Here is a 27,072-nt window from a genome sequence, read left to right on the forward strand (position 1 = left end):
CCATTGGAACAACAAGTCCAGGAGAAAGTACTGAATAATGGAATAAATAAGTGCTGATTTATAACGAAACACTGAATTATATATTTTAATAGCATTGATTTCTTAATGTTTCTGAGTGAGATAGTAATAAGATAATTAATGGGAAAGAGTGAATAACTAAAATATGGTCTCAAGTACCAAAGAATGCACAGATTTAATGAATGGTACGTCATTAAGTGTATTTGGCACAAGTTTTGTATTTTTCTTATTCAGGATTACAAATTGATTATCCTATATAAAGATTTTCTCTATAATTTATTGCTATTTTCACTCGGTGGGTGTTTCTAGAAAAGCAGAGGACGCTTACCCTACCGGTGCACCTGGTCCATACTCCCAGTTTTTAGTGGAGTCCGAGTTGCTCATTTACTTATGTTACTTTGTATATATGATTTTAGTTACTTTATATTCTTTGTTGTGTATGTCTGTTTTCCTTGTCTGGTCTTTGTCCCAGGATTACATTCTTTTGATTACCGCTAGAACCTTGGTTCCCTTGATTACTCTTCCAACAAAATTTCGTAATCAGTGGATTGATACTGATGTTGATATACTTTGCCAATAGAAAGTCCTAGAGTAAAATCCCCAAATTCATTTCACAATGTGAATTATCAAAATTTATTACACAGGGAACATTTCATAAATCACTGCTATCTATATAATTATATTTGATGTTTCACATGAAAAATGATGTTGTTGCTTTTGCTCTAAAATTTTCGTTGCACCAAATGTCAAAATACTTATTAATGTGACAATCATATTATATGATATCTCTGGGGGTTAAGAAAATATAGGTTCTAAATCAGGTAATTGTTTCAAAAAAAAAAAATTAAAAACACTGATAAATAAGATATAAGATGAAAGAGATAATTAGTAAATATGAAAACAGAATGTGATATTTCATGCTGAGATGACAAGAATATTTAAAGAGGTGTGTGGAAAGAGTTAGGTTCATTCATAGAATTTGTGAGTTTTCAACACTTCAGATTATAATTTACTCATGGGGTTTTCAATTAGTTATACTTTATTGATTATTGATATCTGCATTGTTTTGCAGTGATATTCTCAACCTGGAATCACTATAGATAATAAGTAGAATATAAGTGAATTTCACTTATGAATTAAGTGAAAATTTTCCTGTTTTTCAGTTTCAAATTTTCGGATGATGACAACTCCAGTGTGACATCAGGGTCTGTTGGTATGTACCACAGCAGTCCCCAGTCAGCTTCCCACAATGCATCACAACAACTTCCTGTTATACAGACTGTTAACCTAGAACCCGTTCTTCAGGAGCTTCAGAAGTCACATGAGGCAAACAGAACCCTGCAGGAATCTATTCAGCAACTATCTGATGATTTCGATAGTTATAAGGTATTTTGCATACTTGTTTTTCAAGTTTGGATTTTACCTTAATAATTTTGTATCTGTCTTATATTAATTTACTTCTGATGATTTTTTGCCAATTTGACCTCGTAAAATCAGGTCCTGGAGTATACTAGAGATGTGGGGGAAATGTCCATGAGAGCCTTCCAAATAGTTGTATGATGTAGTACAATTTGTACTAAGTGGAAAACTTTTACTAGCAACTGTAAAAAAATAACAAAGTTGTATTTACCCAAATAAGTTAGGGGTACCAGTTCCCACTCCCCCATTTTCACTCCCCTTTTCTTACCCTGTAGTCCACTCATTTTACTTCTTGTTCTCATCTCCTTGATTATAACTTCCAGACACACCCACTCCCACTTCCCACCCCTATCTTCAGGGTTCCTCTCTGTTTGAAACATTCAGTATGTCTTAAATAGGTAGAAGATCATTATTATTTTGTTTTACATTGCTTTTTTTAGGGTTGTAGAAGACAACCATATAGAGCATGTAAGTCTCGTCACGTGACTCCATGATTCCATGAGAATGGGTTGTCTACCATTCAAATGCACGGAGATTCGTCATTAACACATCAATGGGTTCAATATTAAAAGCAAAAATTTTTTTGTTTTTTGTGTGTAAAAATACTGATAAAAATTATAAATATCTGATTCTACTGATAAAAATGTTAAGAAAAGCATAAAATAGAAGATGTTGCATTGTGATGCAGCATTACGATTTCCCGGAAGTAAACAGTAAAATGCAGATCGGTCTCCGGATTTCAATACATTCTACATCGGAAACTCCGGAAGAGAAACTGAAATCAGAACGAGACTTACAACCCTATTCTGCTAAAGTGAAGCTTTGTTTAAATGTTTTGCTTTTCAACATTTTTAAAATGGCTTTTTCTTACTCTTAACATGACGTTTTAATACTATACATTTTTCTTGTAGTTGTCAGCCCAGAATGACATCAGTATGTTGAAGACTATGTTAGAGGAAGAGAGATATCGTGTGGAGAGATTGGAAGTCCAGATCAATGATATGACTGAACTACAACAGCACGAGATGATGAATCTTAGACAGGTATATACAGATTGTCTGGAAGTGCTTCTTCAAGCCTGACTTGCAGCATTTACATTTTTGGTCTGTCTTCTTGGTTGTCCATCTGGTTTATATACCTCTTAAAAAAAGGGATTAGTCAAAAGTTTTTAACTTTATAGATTCTTTATAGTTTTTATGTGTTCTGCTGCAAATTACACTTCATAGATTATGAATATCTCCATAGTTCTTGTGTCAAAAATCACAAAAAATCCAGGATTTTCAGACCTTTTTAATGAAATAATTAAAGAATAAGGATTGTCATGAAGTATCATAAGCAGGTCTGGGTCTGGTTTCATAAAAAATCTCAAATTGAGATTTTCCTCAAATATTCAGTTCCAAGTGATTTGATTGGTCAAAATTTGAATTGAGGAAGGATTTGAGGAAATTATCAATGTAAGATTTTTTTTAATATTTTTTACATATTTTACAGCCAGCCATATTTTGGGTATTAATGATAACATTGCTAATACAAATGTTGTAAATTTTGAATGAACAGTATTTTATAAAAGTTTTAATATAATGTACAGGATATAACAAGTATGGAGGAGAAGACAGAATACAGACTGGATGAGAGAACTAGTGACATTCATGACATGCTGGAGAATTGTACCACTAGGGTAAGTTTCTAAACCACTAGTGAAATACATGATATTTTGAGTTGTACCCTTAGGATAAGTTTCTAAACCATTAGTGAAATCCATATTTTAATTTGTACACTTAGGGTAAGTTTCTAAACCACTAGTGAAAAACATGATATTTTGAGTTGTACCCCTAGGGTAAGTTTCTAAACCACTAGTGATACCCAAGTCATGCTGGAGAATTGTACCACCCAGGCAAGTTTCTAATTCTTTAGTGACATTCATAATTTGCTGGAAAAATTGTACCACAGAAGTAGATTTCTTAATCACTAGTTAAATACATGACATGTAGGGACATTTTACCACTAGGGTAAGTTTCTGAATCATTATAAGCTACAAAAGTACTAGTCTTTATCACTTAGTTACATCAGTGTATACCATGTCAAAGACTTTATGTTACATTTACACAGGATGAATGAACACCATGGACAAGAAAGTAGCATTTGTTGCAAGACAAATTTAATGAAATCGTTTTTTTTTTTAAAAAGGGTTGTTAAAAAAATCAAGAATAATTAAGATTTTATTTGTTGAATGCAATAACAAAAGGCAAAGATACTTATTCTTTGTTATCCATCATCATGGTTTGTTGATTTAAAAAAAAAAAGGTACAGTACCTGAAATGATCCATGCAACAAAATTGTGATAGGTCATCGATCAACGATCCATTTCCGATCTGTTTCCGGTCAGTCACTGATCCGTCAAACCGATCCATTTAACTTGTGATGGCATCACGTGACTACAGAGCACTCAATGTATTTTACGGTATTTATTGTTTTCTTTGTAAATTTTACGTAATGTAATAGATTAAAACATCAATTTATACTTTTATTTTACATTTGTTTTATTTAAAACAGATCTTATGTCATTTAACATAACAAAACTGCCATCATATGTCCGTCAGTCATAGATCAGTCAACGGTTATCGATCCATCAAATCGTTGTGCAGATCAGTTCAAGGACTGTAGATAGTATTACAGTGTCAAAGTTTTCAGTAAAATTTGTCGGTTAATTTAAATTCTTTGCTTTCCCAATCTATGAAACTTGTAAAAATTGGTACCAAACAAGTACTGCTTCTTTCATATTACAAATAAATCTGTAACAGGCATTAAGGCAATGAATTATGTTCAGTTGGGTAAACCCCTACTTTTTCTTGCAGATTACCAAGATGGAGTTACAACAACAACAGCAGCAGATTATCTCTATGGAGATGGTGGAGAATGTGACCTTTCGAACTTTGTTGACCAAGTTACTGAATGTTGTCCTGGCTATACTGGCCGTTGTACTTGTTTTTGTTTCCACACTTGCCAACTGTCTTGCTCCATTTATTGCTAACAGGTATGTATAAAAGGGGTGTGGTCTGTTGATGTGGGTGTGGTTTGAGGTGAGGGGCTTTAATTTGCCACTCTCACATGTGTGTATAATAGAAGTGGGTATGAAGGTGTGGCCTGAGGGGAGTGGTTTTCAACTGCTTTGCTTTATTTTTAGCTACAGTACCTGAACCGATCCGTGCAACAAAAATTGCGATGAGTCATCCATCACCGATCAGTTGTCAGGTCAGTCATTGATCCGTCAAACTGATCCATTAAACTGGTGATCGCATCACGTGACCACAGAGTGGTCAATGTATTTTACAGTTTTTGTTCTTTTCTTTGTCAATTTTGCACACATTTACATAACGCAATACATTTATACTTTTAATTTTATATTTCTTTTATTTAAAACATCATTTTACATAACAAATCTACGATCAGATTGGCCACTGGTCATCGGTCATCGATCCATCAGCGATCAATCAGTCAAGGGTCATTGATCTGTCAAATTGTTGTGCGGATCGGTACAAGGACTGTAATAGGTATGTATACTAGGGGTGTGGATGTGGGTGTTGAAAAATTTGACTTTTGCACAAGGGTGGCATAGCTGAAAAAGTGGAAAGACAATACATTTCTCTTTGCAGGAAATGGTTTCAAAAGAAATGAGTATTAGTAGCTGTTTCCTCTGAAAAACCTTACATTTAATTGTCATTTTGTTTGTCTATTCATATGACCATCATTCACACTTCACAAAATAAATCAAAAATTCTTCCACCAATTTCCATGAACCATCAGAAATGTATCTTCCTATGCACTTAGATTTTTATTAAATTCTGATTTAATTTTTATTTTCCAGGGCAAGAGTATTGAGTACCACAGTGTTAATCATCAGTATAGTTATGATGTGCAGAAACTGGGAAAGTTTACTGAATATCATCAGTTCTATATTTAGCTTTGTCAGTAACTTACTGCCAAACAGATGATGAATGCTATAAATAGCTGCTGTTTATACTAACATCGGTTTATTTTAAGTTCTCTCACCAAAAGAGACTTCAAGTTTGCTTTTGCTGATAGTATCAAATTTTCAGCAATTGATGTCATGTGATGTTGACCATATGTCATGTGATCAAGATACTTTGTCATGTGGTTGGACATTTCATCATGTGATCAAGGTTTTATCATGTGGTTAGACACATCATGTGACCAAGACTTGTAAAGATCTGAATGTGATTTTTTTTTGGTGCAATGCAATTTGATTTGAATCCAAGAATTTTCTTGGTAGATTAATTCCAATACTTCAATATGATTGGTTGGTCAGGACTTAAATCTGTGATTAGACTTATTGTGGTGCTTGATACTGTCAATCAAAGTATTGGTTAACTGACAATGTCAGTCACAGAACTGACACATGTCAGTGTGGATTCAAAGTGCTCTTGACCTCAGAAGGCATATTTTATGTGTCATGTGACATTTTTTGTTGGGAAGTAAGAATGTGCATTATTTTTTGACGCTTTTTTAATTTGCCATTATTTTTTTCCAATGCAATATGCTTGTATGTTCAAATAGATGATAAGATCATCAATGTTACGTAAAGTGTGACTGGACATTTTTTTATTAATGGAAGTGACAGTAACTTTTAATGCCAAAAATGATGGTGTCAAAATCATAGTCTTTCTCATATTTATTGTACTAGTGGTATGTTGTGATGACAAGTGATAGATCCTGTGTAACTCCTTGTGCATTTTCTCAAACATATTTTTTGTAAGTATAAGTCTTCATAAAAATCAGACAGGAGGTGATTCATGCATGTCAAAAACCCACTAAGTTCAATTTTATTCCTGGTTCAGAAACAGAAACTGATCACATAACTATACTCAGCGTCACATAAATAACATACTGTTAAAATTTGAATAAAAATATTTTCTACGACTTTATTGAGACCTACCGTCGTTTAAATTGTCTTAAATGACTTGCTCATTCGTTTAGCCAAACGGCTTCTCCCTAAACATTGAATCGTTAAATTCCGGTCAGATTTTAATTCTAGGTGCCAATATTTACATTGTAAAAAGTCGGCCATGTTTACAGTGATCGGGTTGCTAGGAGATGTTGTTTATGTTTAAATGGTTTGTCCAAAATCCGAAGAACCCAGAATGCATTTCGGCGTTATTTCGGATATCTCGGATTTATTTTACGCGAACAACGTACAATACCGAGAAGTTAATCAAGCAGACGATTGTCACCGGAGTTCGACGGGAACTTACGAACTTCGTTTGTAAACAAATCGTCCGGTAGAAACCGACATGGCGGATATTAGTATGGGATTTTCCCGTAAGGATTTGTTACGCATGATTTAAGCTAAAAGCGACTTGTTCAGGGAGAAGCCGTTTGGCTAAACGAATGAGCAAGTCATTTAAGACAATTTAAACGACGGTAGGTCTCAATAAAGTCGTAGAAAATATTTTTATTCAAATTTTAACAGTATGTTATTTATGTGACGCCGAGTATAGTCTCAGTTTGTTATTTGGTTGTTGTTCTTTTAAGATAAAATTTATATATTATGTGCATGAAATTAGCACTTTGCAAGAGTTATGGTCCTTGATTTTGTTTGATTTGATTTGATTGGTTTTAGTAGAAGGTTGATGTATGATTTTCTCAAAAGTGCAGATCTGAATACCTAAAAATTATTGTTGTGAAAATATAGCTTAATGTAGACTGAAAAAAAACATCATTTGGTCGGTGGGTTTTTCTACACCATGAATCACTTTACCAATGGTAGTGTCTGAGTTATATGTTAACTGGTACTTAAAATTGAAAAGACTACATATATTTCTTTTTGATATTTTGTTTAAAATAAATAAACAGAAATTAACATGTTGCTTTCCATATAACCCTTGTTCATAGCAGATGAATATTACATAGAATGTACTGTAGAATTCAAAACTAAGGGAGAGAACTCTGTAAGTGACCCTAAAATACAATAGAAACTGTTGCATTTTCAATGTGGAATATTTACTAAGAGCAAACATTGGAATGAATAATTATTCATTTCATAATATAGACCTATAAAGCAACTTAATAACAAAAATAAAAATGTGTAGCCTTTTTTAAGTGTAACACATTTTACAGAATTTGCGTGATTCTTACAAGGACTACTACTTAAGGTTTTGTGTAGACAAGTTTTACTGTTTATTGAAATGTTTCTCTGAGTAAATAAAATGTGTGAAATATATGTCATAGGAAGATAACCTATACAACCAAACAAAAATAAATGTAAAGTAATCTCATTTTTACACTGTGATATTGAGGGATTTTTTTCTTCAAATAATTGAAATTGTAAGCTCTTAAACAGCAATAGAAATGTCACAATATCTTAATTAATTGTGAGTTGAAAGTCGTGTAAAATGCACAGTTTTCCCTATAAAGAACTGCATATATCTCCAGTCTGGTGAATAGAGATCTTGATTTAGTTTTCCTTTGCTAGATGTCTCTAGGGAGAGTGTCTCATTGATAAATATCAAAAATGGGTTTTTTTTTATAGATTTTTGCAGCACTCTTTCTGTCAGCCATTAATTGTGTCTTTGTTTGGTGGCTTTGTACATTTTGCATTTGCTATGATTGATTTTAATGTTGACATCAAAAGAGAAAAAAAAGCTCGTTCATACCAAACTGCTTAACAATTCTTTCTATATCTGCTTTGCTTATATTTATGTTGTGGGAGATTTATTTCAACTGTGACCAAACATTTCCATCAAAGTGTTTTTTTTTTGTGTATTTTTTACTGATTTCATTATTCATAATTTATTCCTAATATTCGATTGTTAGAAATCCATATCATTTGCAATAATTTGCTGGACAAATTATTACTACATAATGTGGCATGCTTTTCACCTTTGATATTTATTTATTTAAAGAACGTATGTTTCCTTTCATTGATATTTTAAGGGTGTTGATATATATGTCTGTCAGTATGTCTTTCAATAATGCTTTCAGTAGATTACACCTAATTTAGTGACATTGTTTAAGCTGCAAGATTTAAGGATAACTGAAAATATTAATTTAGGTTTGGTAAATTTTGTACCAAAACAAAGTAAATGTCTCTTAAGTTTGAATATGAATTTTTGTTGTTTTTTTTTCCCTGTTTATGATTCTTAAAGTGAAATTAAGAAGTTGTGTATGGAAATGTATTTTTTTCTTACAAAGGTTTGCTTATTTAATGTAGAAAAGACAAAAATCTTTTGAGCATTGATAAATATCAATATTCCAAAGAACTAAACTGGAGTGAAGTATTTTTAAAAAGTCTTGAAATAAAAAGAAATTCTCACTTATTTCTCTGAAAAAATGCTTTAAACTTAATATATTACAATACGAAAACTATTCTATACGTGGCAGTAACGCTTCAACTAACTTCCTTGTTTGTCCTTAATTTCATTTGCCTTTTTATCACCTTAAAAGATCATCAGTTGTCTAAAATTGAATATTACAAATATATATCAAAATATAAAATAGTTGAAAAAAGTCCTATTACAATTCCTTTACATCTCTGGAACATTCTAGATCTGTAGTTTTAACCTTAATGTCATATTTGGTTTTTGTTTTTTATTTTTGTTAAGATTTTGTTGTTGTTGAATAATGTATGTATGTGTTTTATATATGAAATGGTTAAGTGTAGTCCATGATCGATATGGGTCTGTAAGTCATTTCCTATGGCAACCAAGAGTCATGTGATAACCTAGAGTTCATTAAGTCAGATTATTTTGAGTGTGAAGTCTCAATTCTTAAAAGAAAGTACACAATTATTGTATTGGTGTGTTACTTCTTTATTCCAAATTGATTTCAGACTTGAAGGGTTTTGACAAAATTTAGCAAGCCTAAAGAGAAGATGTCATAATGGTGAAATTTTATGTCAATACTGTCATAACTCTTAATCAATTTTTAGAATCAGTATGAATTACAGATGTTATTTGCTATGGGTGATAAATTTTTGTATTATGAAAGATGGAAATTTTAGGTAGTGGGAACAAAGTAAAGTAATAGAAAATTCTTGATGAAAACAGTGAGAACAGACTTACAGACCCTAAAATTTATTTTGAGTAATGGAATACTGTTAGAAAAGAATTGTGTTAGAGGTGATTTTAATTGTGTACTTGTAATAGTAATGAATGTCAGTGTTGTACATTTACACATTCCTTCCAGTTTTCCCTATTTCTAAAATGAACTTTACCACTATGGTCACAATCTACTCTAAGGGAGCTAACATTTAATTTCTAGGATAATAGGGTCAAAGATTTCAATGTATTTATTCATTTTTGTTTTCTTTTTCATTTGAACCATCTGCTGCTAATGGATCAAATCTGCCAGAAATCTCAGGTTTTCAATGATGATAAATTTCCAACTTAGTAAACCTGTCTAAACCAAACATTTTTGGACTGTAGACTTTGTTTGGTTAAAACATGCATTCAGTTAACTCAGTTTCAAAATACATATACAATGTAATCTGACAAAAAGGGATTTAAACATTGTTTGGTTTATACAGGTGTTCGGATTAGGCATATTTTTTGGTTTATTGAGGGTTTGTTAAGACAGGTTTTTGTTTTGTTGAGGGTTAAATTTAGACAAATTTCACTGTAACTGATAATGTTAAATTCATTTGACAAAACCTTAGCTGTTAAATTCAAATTCTGTCATGAAGACTGAAAATGGCCAAACTATCTAGAGCTTCTAAAATGACATTTTTAAATGATTTCTAAAAAATGTATTTAGTCCCAATGTCAGAACTAGTAAGCAATGGTACATGTGGTTCTGAAGATTAAGTAGAATTCAGTAAAACTTCAATGTTCAGTATAGAAGTGCGGAGAACACTTGTGTTTGTCTGATATAATTTGAATGTCACATTATAAAAATGTGACATGTAGCAGTAATGTCATGTGACCGTGTCACGGTTTTTAATGTCTTTATATTTTTATTGTTGTTCTACATGACAACAGATGCACAAAACAATTAATTGTGCATGTGCAATAAATTGAATAAACAATGCAAGTAAAGCATGTGTTGTTTTTGCTTTTACTGCACACAAGTCGGATCATTTTTAGCAGAAAAAAAATGATACCACTTATGATGAATGGAGTTTCAGGATTACGATTCGTACTTTTAAATGACTTTTAGCTAAGCCTCATATCCACTGATTTCAGAATTATAAGAGTGACGGGATGAAATCTTTTTGAAGATTGATAAAGTTTGAGTTAAGCAATCATTGTGTCATACCAGTATCTCTTCTATCACGTGCAAAGATCTTTTGCATTTTAAAAACGCCAATAAAAGGCATAGCTGATAGAACACTTACTCCATAAAAGGAAAAGCAGCGGTAGAGCCCTTCCAGTCAAAGTGTTTGAAAATTTGTTTACATGTACAAATATTCTAAGTATGGCCGGTTTCTTAATTTAGTAGGTTAAGTTTAATGCATATTCGTTCTAAATATGCACGTCCTTAAATAATATTATTTGATGCATCCTATGCACATAAAATGCTTTCCTGAGAAAGACGAATTAGGTACAAAATGTCAACATCGAATTTCATTCCCTGAAAAAAGTGAACTTTGCAGAACACAAGATTGTTAAAAAAAAGATTAAATACGGATATATCGATTAATTGTGCAAAAAACTTTACTGCGAAAAAAAAATGCGATCATTACAGAAAATATAGCTACTGGTTTGCAAAGGGTCTTTTCGTTCACCGCAAGATATAAAGTCAATGATGATTTTTTTTGTACCTGTTTACCACATAATTGTCTTTTGTATCACAATGAGTGAAAAATTTCGGTTTCGTTTAGGTTTTAATTAATCTTCCTGGACAGTATAAATGAACAAAAATGTGATATATATGTAAAACTCAGATACATGTCTGGTTCCACAAAGGTGTCCGATTTCCCAAGCAGGTGCGATCGTACTATGACCCCAATTGTGTGGGAAAGTGCAAAATATGGAAACGCATATGGTACACCCCTTGTAAGGATACTTTGTGGCAAATAAGTCAGAATGATTAGTTATATTGTGTGTTATAAGCTGGAATCGAATCACTATGTAAAAGATAACATGTCGGAATGATGTAGAAAAAATGAATTACAATGTCGACTTGCTAATATTAATGTAATGACATTTTAGTAAGATGTCGACATGTTGAATTCAACTTGTTATTTATTATGTCAACTTGTATATATATGATGATAAATTGTCATGTTGAAATCAACATGTCGACATCTTGTTTTTATGTCATTACATTTATATGAGCAAGTAGACATTGTAAATTCTATTTTTGCTTTATTATTCCGACAGGTTGATTTCAACATGACGATATATCACAATATGAACAATTTGACGTTATATGTTGACATCATCAATAAACAAGTTGAATTCAACATGTCGACATCTTACTAACATGTCATTACATTATTATTAGCAAGTCGATATTGTAATTCATTTTTTTTCTACATCATTCCGACATGCTATCGTCAACATGATAACTTGATTCCAACTTATAACGCACAACGGAACTTATTATTCTGACTTATTTGCCACAAAGTATCCTTACAAGGGGTGTACCATATGCGTTTCCATAGCAAAAGATTAAAGAGGCAATATTTCCTTGACAGTGTGCGACCAGTACACTACATGGTTTGTATTACAAATTGAGTCCTTGAATGTTTGTTCGTTTATTTGTTAGTTGGTTCACGTAGAATGCATCCTAGGACTAGTTACTAGCATAATACAGAAATAACTGATAAACCGTAATGACGTCTTTGGAGATAACCCACTCGCCTGAATATAGCTGAAAAAACTGCTGCTCGGGCGTTAAACCCCAACAATCAGTCAATCAATCATTGGAGATAACCCTACATCCAAGAAGCTAATAACACTGACGGAATTTTTCAAACCACTAAACTATACTCCGTCGTCTGGCTGTCTGAAAATCTGACTGTTATTTATCACGACAATGAAGTCTACGTTTCTATTTGTGGTGGTATGACGTATTATCTGACACGTTTGTGTTTTGTCTCTGCCTCAATGTATGAAGAAATTAAAAAAATGTACCCATACACTACAAAAAAAAAACAAAAACAAAAACAAAAACAAATTGACATATTTTGAATACCAAAAAAAGAATTGGTTTTGTCAAAAAGTAGCATGTTTGTTATTTTATGTACATAACAGTCAAACCTCGGAAGCCCAAATTCGAAGGGATCATTGAAATGAGTTCGAGTTATCGGAAGATCGGAAAAATGAAGTTGGAAGATATCCGGATTTTTCTCGTTGGCGTCCGAGTTCCACTTTACCGTTAGAAATTGCTTACTTCCTACGAAGTTTTGTTAGTTTTTGGATATTTTTCATTCGCTTTCGAGACTTTATGTTGATTTGCGGATATTAAAAATGCTTCGTTTACTGTTTAAGCCATCCGAGTTCCAGCGAGTGAAGTTCAACTTTATTGTTAAGATTGGTGAGTATTTTTAAAGTCCTCTTGATGACCAGTTGCGATTTCCATAGAACAACAAAAAAAAACAAAAAAACAAAAACAAAAAAACAAAAAAACAAAGGACCTACTTATCTGTTTACCTTTTCTTTATCAAAAGGACCGCTTTTATTATTGGCCTTGAATTTGATCAGTATGTTTTTTTTTATAAATTGTTTTATCTCAATATCGGGGGTCTGACATTTGTGCTTCCAACAATGGAGAATCGACGAAAGTTTTCAAAAAATACATAAATACTATATTTTAAACATATTATCATATTCTTGTCTAAATAATACTATAATAAAAAGTAATAACACAACAGTCAAATAAAACTAATGATAACAATAATGATCATGAATGGTAAACTGTCAATATAGTTTCAAATGTAAATGTGCAAGATAAGACGTTACATTTAAGACTGGAATCTTTTGAACTTTTGCTTTTATATTGGAGCTTGGTTATGATTTATAAGCTTTATTTTGATTTTCTGAAATATTTTCTCGACTTTATCGAGATTATTTAAAGATAGCAGATGCAAAACCTCTTCGGTAACATCCATTGCAGCTTTAAGGTTCATGTGTTTATGCAAACATTTGTTTTTATATGCCTGCTATTTAAAACGCGGCCAAAACTGTCCCTGATTTGTTTCAAACTTTAACGCGTCCTCAAAGCACTTGAGTTTTTCTTTGATACGCTTTCCGTACCAATCACCAGGCACTAACTACATTGTATATATAAGTTTGGCAACGTAAGCCAAGTGTACATTTCATTAATTTCTTCGACCAGTCTGAGTTTATTAAGAAGAAGAGACATCACATGTTAGCATTTCTTGAAAACATTTTCATTTTCTCCCTTTTCATCTTTATATGTTCGCAACAAATACCACAGTAGAATTCCTGAATGCAAAACGGTATGTCGAAAACTTGATAAATCGGAGACATGTACAATGCCGAAGTTCTAAACATTATAAATTGACCCAGATACATTAGATTCGAAATGTTAATAATCTACATCAATGGTTTCAACTTACAGTATAACTTGATTCATTCGTAAAAAAAAATCGTCCAAGTCTGTCACACAAGAACGCCATAATAATGTATATTTGTTAATTGTTTCCTCCGGAAGGCGGCATAATTCAATCGTAGAATCAAATTCAACCTGACAAGAAAAATGACGAAATTAACAGTCACAACTTTCCTTGCGTTAAATGTTAAACTCATTCAGTGTCATTCCAGTGTTATTCAATATTCTGAACATCAGCTCAAGGAGTAGATACTTTTTTACGAGTAGCTTACAGTTATTGCGAGTGATTTCTGAATAAGGATATTCAAGACTTTCTTTGAGAGGTAATGATCGTTGCACACCTCAAATGGCACATCATCGACCTTCTTACGTAAGATTATGTCAACATCATAATGATTCCATTTTTTCCTAGAACATAAGTCTGAAACAAAATGGTCTGGAAGAATGCTTCAACATTTTGTCAAAGGCGATTTTATTTCATCCGAGTTGAGATGCTTAACTGGCACAGTTGACGTTTTTAGCCGACTTGTTTCAAACCTTAATGCATATTCAAAGTAGTTAAATGCTTCATCAGATCCTGTACCTAATACCAGGCACTTTCCACACTGAATATATACGTTGGGCAATATAAGCCACGTGTATGTTTCATCAATTTCATTTATTTCATTGAGTTGCTTAAGTAAAGAAGACACCTCTTCGTTACATCTATTATACAGACTTTTATTTTCGTTGTTTTCTTTATATTTTCTCAGCAAATACCACAGTAAAATATCTCGATACAAAGTGGTATGTCGAAAACTTGATTCATCGGTGATGTGAACAATGCCGAAGTTATACACATTTCCAATTGATAACATAGATTCAGACGGTTACCCTACCGGTGCACCTGGTCCATGCTCCCAGTTTTTAGTGGAGTCCGAGTTGCTCATTTGCTTTTGTTACTTTGTATGTATGATTTTAGTTACTATATGTTCTTTGTTGTGTATGTCTGTTTTCCATGGCGAGTCTTTGTCCCTGGATTACTTTCTTTTGATTACCGCTATAATCTTGGATCCGTTGATTACTCGTTGATTACCGCTATAACCTTGGTTCCCTTGATTAAACTTTGATTACAGCTATAACCTTGGTTCCCTTGATTACTCTTTGATTACCGCCATAACCTTGGATCCCTTGATTACTCTTTGATTACCGCTATAACCTTGGTTCCCTTGATTACTCTTTGATTACCGCCATAACCTTGGTTCCCTTGATTACTCTTTGATTACCGCTATAACCTTGGTTCCCTTGATTACTCTTTGATTACCGCTATAACCTTGGTTCCCTTGATTACTCTTTCGAAATGTTTAATATATTTATTAATGCTTTTAACTTCATCTTGATTCTTTTGTAGAAGAATTCGTCCGAAGATATCACAATCTAAAACTCCTAATAATTTGTGTTTGCTTAAACGTATTTCCAAAAGACGGCATAATTTAAATGCGGTCTCAAATTCAACTTTAGAAGCAAATTGTCGATCATCTAAACCACCGCTTTCTTTGCGTGATATGTTAAACTTTTGTTGATTAAGGGCTGATCCATTATAATACAATATTTGGATAATTAATTCAACGAGTAGATATTGTTTTATACTTTCTAGAGGTAACACATGTTCTTTCTGAGTAAGCTTAAATAAGTCTTCACTGGACAGGTAATGCTCTTTGAAAACGTTCAGGTTAAAATCATCGACCTTTCTGCGTATGACATCAACTTCATTAAAATTTCTTCTTTTGCCGCAGCAAAAGTCTAGAACGAAACGTTCGGAGTAAACTTCTTGCTTTAACATTTCGTTGAAAGCGCGTTCGATTTTATCAGTGAAATCAGACTACATTTGCAATACGAAGACCTATTTTCTTTGCTTCTGATAGATGATGACAAGCAACGGCAAACTTATTGCTTTCTTCACGAAGAAGGGTTGGTCCTATTCCACAATGCCCTTCTGGGTTGTTTTCATATACATCTTTCAAGTCTCCAATTTTTATCAAATGTAAAAATTCTTAGCATGACTTTCAAACAACATGTTTCTTCTGAATACCATTTCTGTGTGTGCTTCTATATCATTTTCATAGCAGAACAACTTCAAAAGAAACATTAAGATATTACATCGTTCAGTTTCATCAATTTCCGTGAATTCGTGGGCATTCATTGTTACCCTATGAAAAGACAACGTTCTGTCTTTTAATTCACATGCAAAGCAGTTTTCCTTATTTGGTACTTAAAATCCGTAGCATAGCATGTTTGTATAGGTATGTAAAGGGAAACTTCAGAGAGAGCTAGAACTAACCGATCCATGTCATTCTTCTTGGTCTGCCATGGACAGGTCGTTCAATAATGATATATTGCTTCAAGAAATATTGAAGATATCACGTCAAATTGAAGGAAAGAAAGACATTTCATAACCATCCAAGTATCCTCTTTAAGAGTGTCTTTTATATACTTAAGCGGTGCCATTTGTGACTCTAATACGCTTTTATCATACGCATTTGCATTTATTGTTTTGCCTTTTTGTTTTGAATGTTTGTCAATGACTTCCATTATCACTTTATGTGAATCTTCTGAACAGCTAAATATGTTTCCACATCTTTCTTGATAGTTTTTTATGAAATGTGTAACTGTTGCTAAAACTAACGGAAAATCACCTACTTCTTTAACAAGTTTAGAAATTGTGTCTTTTGATGTTTCGATGCCCTCAAAAAATCCCATGTATTCGTTTTCTTCCATTCCACTGAAAACAACCAAAGAAAAATCTTCTTTTTGAATATTAGCAGTAGTAAGAAATATCCCATCTGTAGTTGCAATTATGATATCCAGATTAAAAACATCGTCTTTTAAACCAACCAATAAGATAATATCCTTATGATATGCCTCTGAATCTATGTCAACATTGTCTATGAAAAGTAGATACCGGAACCCATTTCTATCATTCCGCTATTATTTCAACAACGCTTTCAGTAGTTACCTTATTTTCATCTCGGATTGTGTAGTCAAAATTTTGATGAGAAAATTTATTGCTACATCTTTAAATGGTTCAGCTATTTTGAATGATATAGTGTCTACTATAGAGTATTTTTTCTTTACAGACTGACAGTATTTGAAGGCTGCATGCGTTTTCCCTGTTCCATGCATTCCTAGAAAATCAAGAAGCATTACTACATTCATGTTATTATATTACCTACAGTGTACGTTCTTTGACCATACAATAATGGTCGTTAGAAATTACAAAAGGTGATTAAGGGTTTTTTGGGACAAAGTACTTTATATCAGTACAAACGATATGAGAAAAACGCTTGTGTTAATTGTTTGAATATAATTGATATGTAAACATAAATGATTATCTCTCCAACAGCGTTATACATTGTTGTTTTTTTTATGTCGCCGGCAAAATCCCTTGAATTCCACATTACTAGCCCCTGAATAAATCAATTAATCGCAGACATCAATAAATATTACGTAATCTTCGTAGTGTCTGACTCTGAGTACTGATTTAGCGTACACACTTAGTTGATAGTTTTGTACTCAAAACAAAATGGCGACACAATGACTCGTAACCTTTCAGCAGACAAACTTACAGAGATGCTGAGGCGAATGACAAAGAAACGATGAAAATCAAGCATTTAAAAATATTAAGAAGATGTAGAGTATTAAGAAATTTGACCCAGTTCAACAATACATTAGGACAGTTTTTCATTACAAGCAGGTAAAATTAACATTCATGGCTACAAAGTAAGACTTGAAAACACCAGACATCTAATAAACATGTATGAGCATAGAGTTCCGTACAACTTCAAGACGGAAAAGTGTTTTTAATGTTGATGTGTATTTTAAAGTTACGCTAATCGAGTTGAAATTGATAAATAAAAAGTAGTTTTGTTCGTAATCAAAGGTAAATTAGTATTGTAGAGCCAAAAGCTTTGTTGAACAGAATGGAGTTTCATATTGAACATACTTTTATAGAAGAATATATGAATTTGAGAACGGAATAAAAAAACTCAATTTTTGAACGTAGAAGATATCTTAAGCCTCTACCAAGATATGTCTAAAAGTTTGAAAATGAATGAACTAAAACCACAGATGTAACAATAGAAAAGTAACACCAGGTGGGTGTAATGTCCAAATTTATAAAATCACTCTATTGCCGTGTTACATATAAACGCTTTTAAAAAGCACATCAATAATCGACTTTCGTCCCGTTATAATGCACTGGTTTGAAGAAAAAACAAAGAAATCTTTCATTGCTAAGAATACAGGAAAAAGTACATGAAAATAACAAAGCGTGAATAATAGACTATTCAGATACATCAAAATCCAAGTTCATTGCAGGCAAAACAGGAAATAAAGATGTTCTTCACACTCATTGTAGCGAACAGAATAGCATATAAAACTGGAGACAAAAAAACTAGACGTTACATAAAAAGTTTAAGCGCTAACAATATGAACTCCCATAAAAACCGGAAGTGACACCATGTACTCAGGAAGTGTAAGCATGTCCCTAGTGCCAATCGTCACGTTCAAACCGAATATATTCCCGCAAGAGTATAGCTACAATACTGCAGTTTCTCACTTGAGTAATATCATTTAATTCCAAAGTGACATGATGTTAAATGAGCAAACAACAAGAAAATGGTGACAGATACCAGAAATATACGAACTAAGATGAAAATCACCATTACTACAAAATGCAACATCTTGAGCAAAAATTTTAAGAAGACTATGATTTTCCATCTCAAATCATGACGGTTACTGTTGTTTAATCATCTCAAATTTAAAAGTTCAGTTCTAACATTATTGGAAATTTTTCAGACCCTTCTATACGTTTACATTATCTTCCCTGTATCAATTTGATCCGATGGAGCAATGTAGCGAATAGAGTCGTCACATTCTGGGACGTTTTATAATATTGATTTGTTGTGACATGCATCATTAATTTTATCCTCTGTCCTACATAACACCTAGATGAACTGTCCCGTACTTCTATACATCGTGTACTCAGTTACAACCCTAGATTAATCCTACGAGGAGGAATGACCCGGCCAGCGAAAACTATATTTTTATATGGCCGAGCTGGCCGAGTGGTCTAGGGCGCTGGACGGTGTTGCCATAGATGTCATAGCGGTACGAGTTCGAGTCCCGGGGAGGGAACGACCAAAAATTTGCATCACAAATTTGACAGTTCTAACATTATTGGCAATTTTTCAGACCTTTCGAGATATATATATATATATGTGTGTGTGTGTGTGTGTGTGTGAAGGATGAGGAGCATTATCATAATGAGCCTGAGCCTCAAGAAGGGTATAATTTAGCATATTAATTGAACAGTGTCGGAAGACAACAAATCATGCCAGTCTCATAACAGAGACCGTAGATCTGTAAATAAGGACTGCTTCAAGTCACATCTTCACTTTTAAAGATCTTTTGTTCTAACAATGCAAAGACATGATGGGATATAATGTGTCAAGAAGAAATAATTTAAATGACATAGAAATGTACAGCGTACTATTATTAGAAGCATATGCATAGCAAAACGCCAGACAGTCACAATAAGGAACATGATAAATACAACATACATATATAATGTGAATGTAACTGCGTTAAACCGAAATGCAATTATTCATGTAGATACAGTTGAACCAAAGTCATATTTCATTTTCCTTGCAATCAAATTTGTATTTATCTTTGCAGGAATAGGAATACAACAAAATGTACCACTTTGTTAACTGACGGCTAGAAATAAAACCATAGTTTATTTGATATATCATAATCAAAGTAAAGTTATAAATATCTACAAAGTAGAGTCTAGCAAAAGTTATGCCGCTGAAAAAGAAGCAAGGAGGATAGAACAGATTGAATCTAAAATTACTTTATATTCACAAAAGAAGATTAGACATCATGAAAAAAAATAAGCGAATATACTATACAGAAAAGATTGAATCTAAAATTACCTTATATTCACAAAAAGAATATTAGACATCATGAAAAAAAATAAGCTAATATACTATACAGAAAAGATTGAATCTAAAAATACCTTATATTAACAAAAAGAATATTAGACATCGCGAAAATAAAATTAAACCAATATAGTATACAGTTAACACCCCAAAATGCCATGCATATGAGTTTTTTTTAATAAATGCTGAGTCAAAAGTACCAATAAATGTCCGAAAAAAAACTTAGGTATAACTAGTTGCAATTATGTATGAGACAATACTACCAATAATCAAAATATGGGTCTATAAACAACTGAAATCTATATAATGATGTACTAGTAAGCAGTACAATAAGATCATTTGAAGAAATAGGAGCAAATTCATTAACCTGCTTGTATTACGGTGGTATTAAGCCTAAAACACAAATTTAAAAAAAAACATACTAATAGAAATCACTGTAGACAGACTGCAATTGTTTATCAAGCAGACTCGAAAACTATGAATTATTCAATGCAAAGTAAGAAAATAGAAAGATTTTATATCAACTCTTTGCCAACCATGTCACCTAGACAGTCTTTTCCTTCGACAGACAGTCTCATCAATGAGGTTTAAACTTTTAACAAGATGTCCATATGTAAGAAATTAACTTATTTAAGCAATCACATTTGAGATTACTAGAATTTAAAAAAAAACACTCAACCAAGTGAGATCTTTAAAAACATATTCACAAGTCCGTGAATTATTAATAAAAATGTGATATATAGAATCATCCAACTCTTATTAATAAAAATACTCCTACAGAATAGCATGCATGAACTGATTCTCATTTCAACTTGTATACTGACAATAAGAATTCTTGGTATTTATGGTAATGGACAAAAATAACCATTTTTGTTTAAATATAAGCATGGAAAATTAGACTAATGCATATAAAAAATAATCTAAATAAACCAAGAAAACAAAAAAATCAAAGTACTTAGAATATTTCTGGCCGTTTCAGTCTGAGCCAAAAACGTTCTGCGCGTAGTAGCCAGAATTTATACTTTGTCTTTTTAATTATGAGTTAACATCTATTAGCCTGAACCAATTTTAATAAACTCAGGCTTATAAGGCTAAATGCACAAACTGAAGTGAATTCAAATGTTCACTGATTCATAGTATTATAAGCCTGGAACAGTTTCAAACTGACCATATAAAATACCATCGATTTACCCTGTAACAACATACTTATATATTGTACAACAGATAAATCCGAAATTGGTTTGTAAAGATTAATTGGCTAACGACATATGGGTTTAGTAAAACGTCCCTATGACAAAACGTTTTGCTATATGCACATGTATTTTTAACTCTGAAGACTGAAAAACTTCTCAAACTAAAATAAATTATACTACTGGTAAACCATACAAAAAATACAGACATACGAAAGGAGCGAACTGTACAGTTTATTGTAATTTATTAAATGGCTTATACCATACCAAGCTCATTAGATTTATTACTAGACTATGTTCTAGTTTGTTTGTTTGTTTGTTTGTTTGTTGGGGTTTAACGTCCGAGCAGCAATATTTCAGCTATATTCAGACGATGAACATGAAATTGATGATAAAATGAACATGAAATGATGATGAAATGAAAAAGGGATGGGACACAAGGACAATAGGGTCGACAAATTTTGATTACCACTGGAAATAGGGAGAGGTAGGTAGGGTTGGGCAATTTAGTCTCCTGTGGCGGAGCCCTATGGTTCCTACTCCGGGAGAATACCACAGTAGGGTTCTTTAACGTGCGAGGAACGTGGCATCTTTCCCAACACGGTGCACCACTATGGTTTGCGGTCAGGTTTTCCGTATTATAGCTTGACAACCCCAGCATGTAACACGCCAGGGGTACCCCATTCCACCACCTGGGTCACACATCCCAGTTGCTCTGTGGGCAGAGCACCTTAGTCCCCGGCTAGGGTTCTGAGCACTATTTAGTCGCCTTTTACGACAAGCTGATCGCTGCTGCAGGTCTATTCTTTTAACACCCGGACCTGCACGGGGCCCTATGTTCTAGTTAATTAGTTTTATAAGAGTTATATTTTAATAGTATGGCTTGAATATGGCTTATTACTAAGATTATTAGGGTTAACATTAGTTCCATATAAGTTATAAATTTTGGATATCTGTTGTGTGGTAGTTCCAAACAATTTGTTAACTTGGTACTTCAGAATTCTGGATTTCAATTATTGTCATTGAAAATTTATATCAAATGAGTTAAGTACAATTTATTATCTGACCTGATATGATGTATATTTGAAATAGGTTAATTATAGTTTTGTAGTTCCAAAGGAGAAGTTTTGAGATTGTTAAAAATAATTTATAATTAGTTGTGTGTTATATATGAAAAGAGAGATGAAACATGAAAAAGGGGCCACTGTATATTGAACATTACATTTTATAACTATATCATATACTTTTCCGTGAAATTGAGAATTGCATGCGCATATATGTATAATGCGCCTTCAACTGCCTAGTTTGGCTTTATTATTCTATTAATCAGATCAATGATGAACCAGATATGAAACTCTAATAAGAAATTCCACTTTGAATTAAATGATTTCCTGAATTTTGTGTTTAAAATTTCAAGCAATAGTTACCAAATACTACAAAGCGCACAGTTGATCGGTCAAGAGGCGTGCACAAGCAAATTTTAGTGCAAAAACACTTTTTTATGATGCATGTAATTATGGAAATGACGACTCAATTCGAAAAAAGAAACTTCAAAATTTAACAGTTTCCAATCTTGAGACTTAAGTCAAATGAAGTTGAAAGAAATTTTAATCTTCTAGACTACGGCTAGACAACTGTAAACATAAAGTCAAATTAATGAATTAAAATATTATAATAGGGTATAGAAAACGTCTCGAATAGGAGCATTCGTTCATTTAACATTTCCAATTTCAATAAAAAATTCAGTAAAAGGTAAAAGTATAAAAGGAAAACAATATCTAAAATGTAAACGACGTTCATTTTCTAAACATACGGGCCTAAGGTTACTGCCATGGTTGTGATTTAGACCGCTTTGAAATTAAAAAAACACACATGCACACACACAGAAACCGAAATAGATGGGACATACATATAAAAGTAATCATGTCAACAAAGAAGTAAATTTGACCATATGCATGTACTCCTTTGGGGTAGATATACAATATTTGGCAAAAAACTCTCAAACAAGTTATACATGAAAAGATTTCACAGGATATATAAACTAATCGTCTTGGTTAGAAAGATCAATTACATACAATACTCGCAGACGATGACGGGCGCTGTAGTTTTTACATGCAATCGTTGATATTAAAGGAACTATAACGTGAGGCGAATTTTGTTGTAGTGTAAAACAATTACATGTATCTACATTTAATGAGGTAGACCTACGGTAAGGGACACAACTCTTATATATTATTGGAATGTTTGTATTCATCATTTTACATCAATCTCATTTAATCATCAAAGTAACTTGGATTGATTTCATTCCGTTTTAAATGCAAGACTGATGGGCATTGGTGAAATTTAATATGAAACCAGAATATCACTGATTTCAAGAGTTCTGTCCCTTGCCCAAGGTCTACCTCCTTAAAGTAGTTTCCTACTTGTCTCTTTGAAAGCGTTGTATATTTCTTTTAACTGCTTTGTCTCTTGATAGTGGGGAACAACCAGCAATTGTTTCCAATGTATTTCTAACAATAAAGAACTAAAACAAAGGTCTATAGATTAAATACACATTTTTAAACAAAGATAACAAAATATTACTGTAACATATAATTATGAGTGTCGGAGATTGCCAAGATTTGACAAATTCATGGGACTGGTTGAGTACACAAGTTTAATCTCAAAGCGTTCTCAGAAAGAGTAATTATATGTTTGGATATGATACATTGATTATCTCATATGATATAAATGACTCTATTTTTGTTTTGCTATCACCAAATACATTCCAAATTTGGGATCGGCAGATTGATAATCAAAATCATCAGTGAAGTCGAATGAGGTTTATATCATAAGAGAAAAGTAGTGTCACTTGTTGTCGGAGAGAATTCTGGAATAAAATTGTATAATAAATTCCGCGTGTTCATTATCGAAATGTATTACGCATGAAACATTTTATACTTAATTGCAATCGATCGAGTAAATCACATGACATGGATACTAAGTACATTTTTCCACATTTGCTAACATTTGAAAAGGTACAAAAGTTTTTTTTAATAAACCTACTAAAGGAGTTAAACATATGGTAAGGGAAACAACTCTTAACAAATCATTGGAACGTTTGTATTCAGTACTTGACATCAATCGCATATAAGCATCAAAGTAACTAGGATTGATTTAATTCTATTTCAAATAAAGGCTTTGGTGAAATTGAATATAATACAAACATATTATTGATTTCATGAGTTATGTCCACTACCCTAGGTAAATCTAGTTGCCTGGTCAATATCATTAGCGACCCTAGGATCGCTTGAAATATAGACTCATGTCACCAGCGACGGAAATGCAAAATAGATGAGTAAATTGCCGCTTATGAAATAAATAAAAACAAAGATTAGATTATTTTAATTAACTTTATAATGGTACATTTATGTCGAAAGATAATATAAGTAATTTTTAAAAAATATATTTCAACGACTTCTTCCTTGAATTGGAATATTCGAATGTGTAAAAGTAAATAAAATAACGTCATATTCGCTCAGCCAATGAAAATACAGAAGTCGTCACAGGTGACCCGGGGTTATATTTGAGAGAAACTTGTGAAACGAAAATATTACCCTACCCTGGCTTCCAGGTAATACCCTAGGCCTGCCTATTTCACATTTTATAACTATCTTGTTATTCTTGAAAAAAAGTCTTCTTTGAAAATAAAACTTACTTAACGAAGAAGTTACCATCAAGATAAATTTGACCTTCGATATTTGAATACCGGAGCGTTCAGGCAGAGGTTAAATGATAAATGGCATGTGCATAGGCTGGAATGGTTGACGCATGTACAGTCCTTGAACCGATCCTCGCAACGATTTGACGGATCGATGACTGTTGACTGATTGACCGCTCACGGATCGAGGACCACTGACCGATCTGACCTCAGTTTCGTTATGTTAAATGGCGTAAGATCTGTTTTAAATAAAAGAAATGTAAACCAAAAGTGTTAATTGATGTTTCAATCTATTACATTATGTAAATATGTGTAAAATTTACAAAAAAAACCAACAAAAACCGTCAAATAAATTGACCGCTTTGTGGTCACGTGATGCGATCACAAATTAAATGGATCGGTTTGACGGATCGATGACTGACCAGAAACTGATCAGTGATTGATGACCGATCGCAATTTTTGTTGAACGGATCGGTTCAGGTACTGTTACCAGACTTGTCTTCTTTTCATTAGCTTGAGTGGTAGAGAACAACTTACTGGTAAGTTGAAATCTAAATTAATCATTATTACACGCAGGATCTGTGAAAATATACAGCAAAATAGAGTATAGTTATATGGGTGTGGTTCATGGGAAATAAAATATGGAATCATTTAGGATAGAATCGGAAATCATCCAAAAGGTCGCATAAGAATGGGTGTATTGATAAACTGCTAGCGGATGCGGATCATCTGATAGTTACTTTGTTTGTTAACGACAGCATGTTGGCATAAACTAACAGCACATTCCCGCTTTCATTTCATTTCGTTTAAACGGACGATACGAGCGTTTGTTTAAACGCACGATAGACGCGTTCGTTTATATTTGTATTTTGATTATTTCCTTGATTCAACTGTTATTTCTATATTGTTTGCTATCATTAATTGATATAATTTCATCAATTTTATTTTCTATATTTTCTGTCTTCATTATATTTCAATGTTATTATTTTTCGTCGTTCGTCTATCGTACGTTTAAACGCACGATATGAGCGGTTGTCTATCGTGCGTTTAAACGCACGCTAAGAGCGTTCGTTTATCGTCAGTTTAAACGCAGACTGGGAGCGTTCGTTTATCGTGCGCTAAATCACACGATAGGAGCATTCGTTTAAACGCACGATAGAAGCGTTCGTTATTGTGCGTTTGGTGAGCTTTTGGTGTGCGTGCGGGAAACTTTAACGTCTAAAGTAGTGTATCATATAGAAATTATCTTTTAAATAATCAAACTTACTTTTCGGTACTATTAGTTGCGTTTTCATCGCGTCATCATTATGTTCTTGTTCATTATCACCTTATAAGTCCAGTTAATGGAAGTTAAGTAACAATTTAAAGATTTTGAAAGCTCGCATCAAGTATTTTTTCACAGAAAGTATCTACACATTTCAGTTATTTTATAAGATAAACAAATATTGAAATTTACGCATTAGTTCATTAGAAAATAAAACCACACCTACTTGAAAGAAAGTCAGATAATGCAAATTCTGTTGTTTTCATACATACCTAACTATGTAACGAAAGTTAGTTAACCAAAATAGGTTTTTTTTACGATGCTAATCAGTATAGGATACAGGTGTTTTATTGTTTCAGAGTAATATAAAGGTTCACCATTGTTATATTGAAAAGTTCAAATGGAACTAAGTATATATCAAATGAGCAACTCGGACTCTAAAACTGGGAGAATGGACCAGGTGCAGCGGTAGGGTAAGCGTCCTTTGCTTCCCGAGAAACACCCACCGAGTTGCTCATAAACAGTCAAACTTCGGTGCTGTTGTTAGTTGCGTTTTCTTTGCTTCCTCATTATATGAATTATCTCCAGATAGCCCGGCACGGTCGGAAAAACCAGCATTATCTTCATGTACATTATAACCTTATAAGAACAAAGTTAAGTAGCAATAATTAGATTTTGAAAGCTTGCATCAAGTAACTTTTCACAGAATTTCTTCACACATTTATTTTCATTTATAAAATAAAAACACATTGCAACTTATAATTATTTGCTAGGATAGCATCTCTTAAAGAAGGATTACATAATGTCACATTTAGCACTGAAATTGTTGTCAACTTTCAGACTCAACTAAAGACTGGAAACATGGACAAGGTACACCGGTAGGGAACGCTTCCTCTGCTTTTCTAGAAATATCCGTTGAGTTGCTAATAAAAAGTCAAGATCGCGACCATAAATCTTCTGTAGTGA

General features: G+C 32.8%; 1 protein-coding gene across 17 annotated transcripts in view; it reads left to right on the plus strand.

Moving 5' to 3' along the window:
* Positions 1 to 10,487, plus strand: part of LOC148598305 (transmembrane and coiled-coil domains protein 1-like) — a 71,129-nt gene extending 60,642 nt beyond the window's left edge. For all 17 annotated transcript variants that reach the window (XM_088562405.1, XM_088562412.1, XM_088562400.1 and 14 more), the window contains 5 exons: positions 1,182 to 1,404; positions 2,349 to 2,480; positions 3,026 to 3,115; positions 4,293 to 4,471; positions 5,303 to 10,487. In XM_088562405.1, coding sequence (XP_088418531.1) covers positions 1,182 to 1,404; positions 2,349 to 2,480; positions 3,026 to 3,115; positions 4,293 to 4,471; positions 5,303 to 5,429 — 751 coding nt within the window. In that variant the 3' untranslated portion in view covers positions 5,430 to 10,487. The remainder of the gene's footprint in view (positions 1 to 1,181; positions 1,405 to 2,348; positions 2,481 to 3,025; positions 3,116 to 4,292; positions 4,472 to 5,302) is intronic.
* The last annotated feature ends 16,585 nt before the right edge of the window (positions 10,488 to 27,072 follow it).

The sequence above is a fragment of the Perna viridis genome, chromosome 14 (assembly GCF_037379345.1).
Source record: "Perna viridis isolate PV_CMFRI_1.1 ecotype Kerala chromosome 14, ASM3737934v1, whole genome shotgun sequence".
NCBI lineage: Eukaryota > Metazoa > Mollusca > Bivalvia > Mytilida > Mytilidae > Perna > Perna viridis.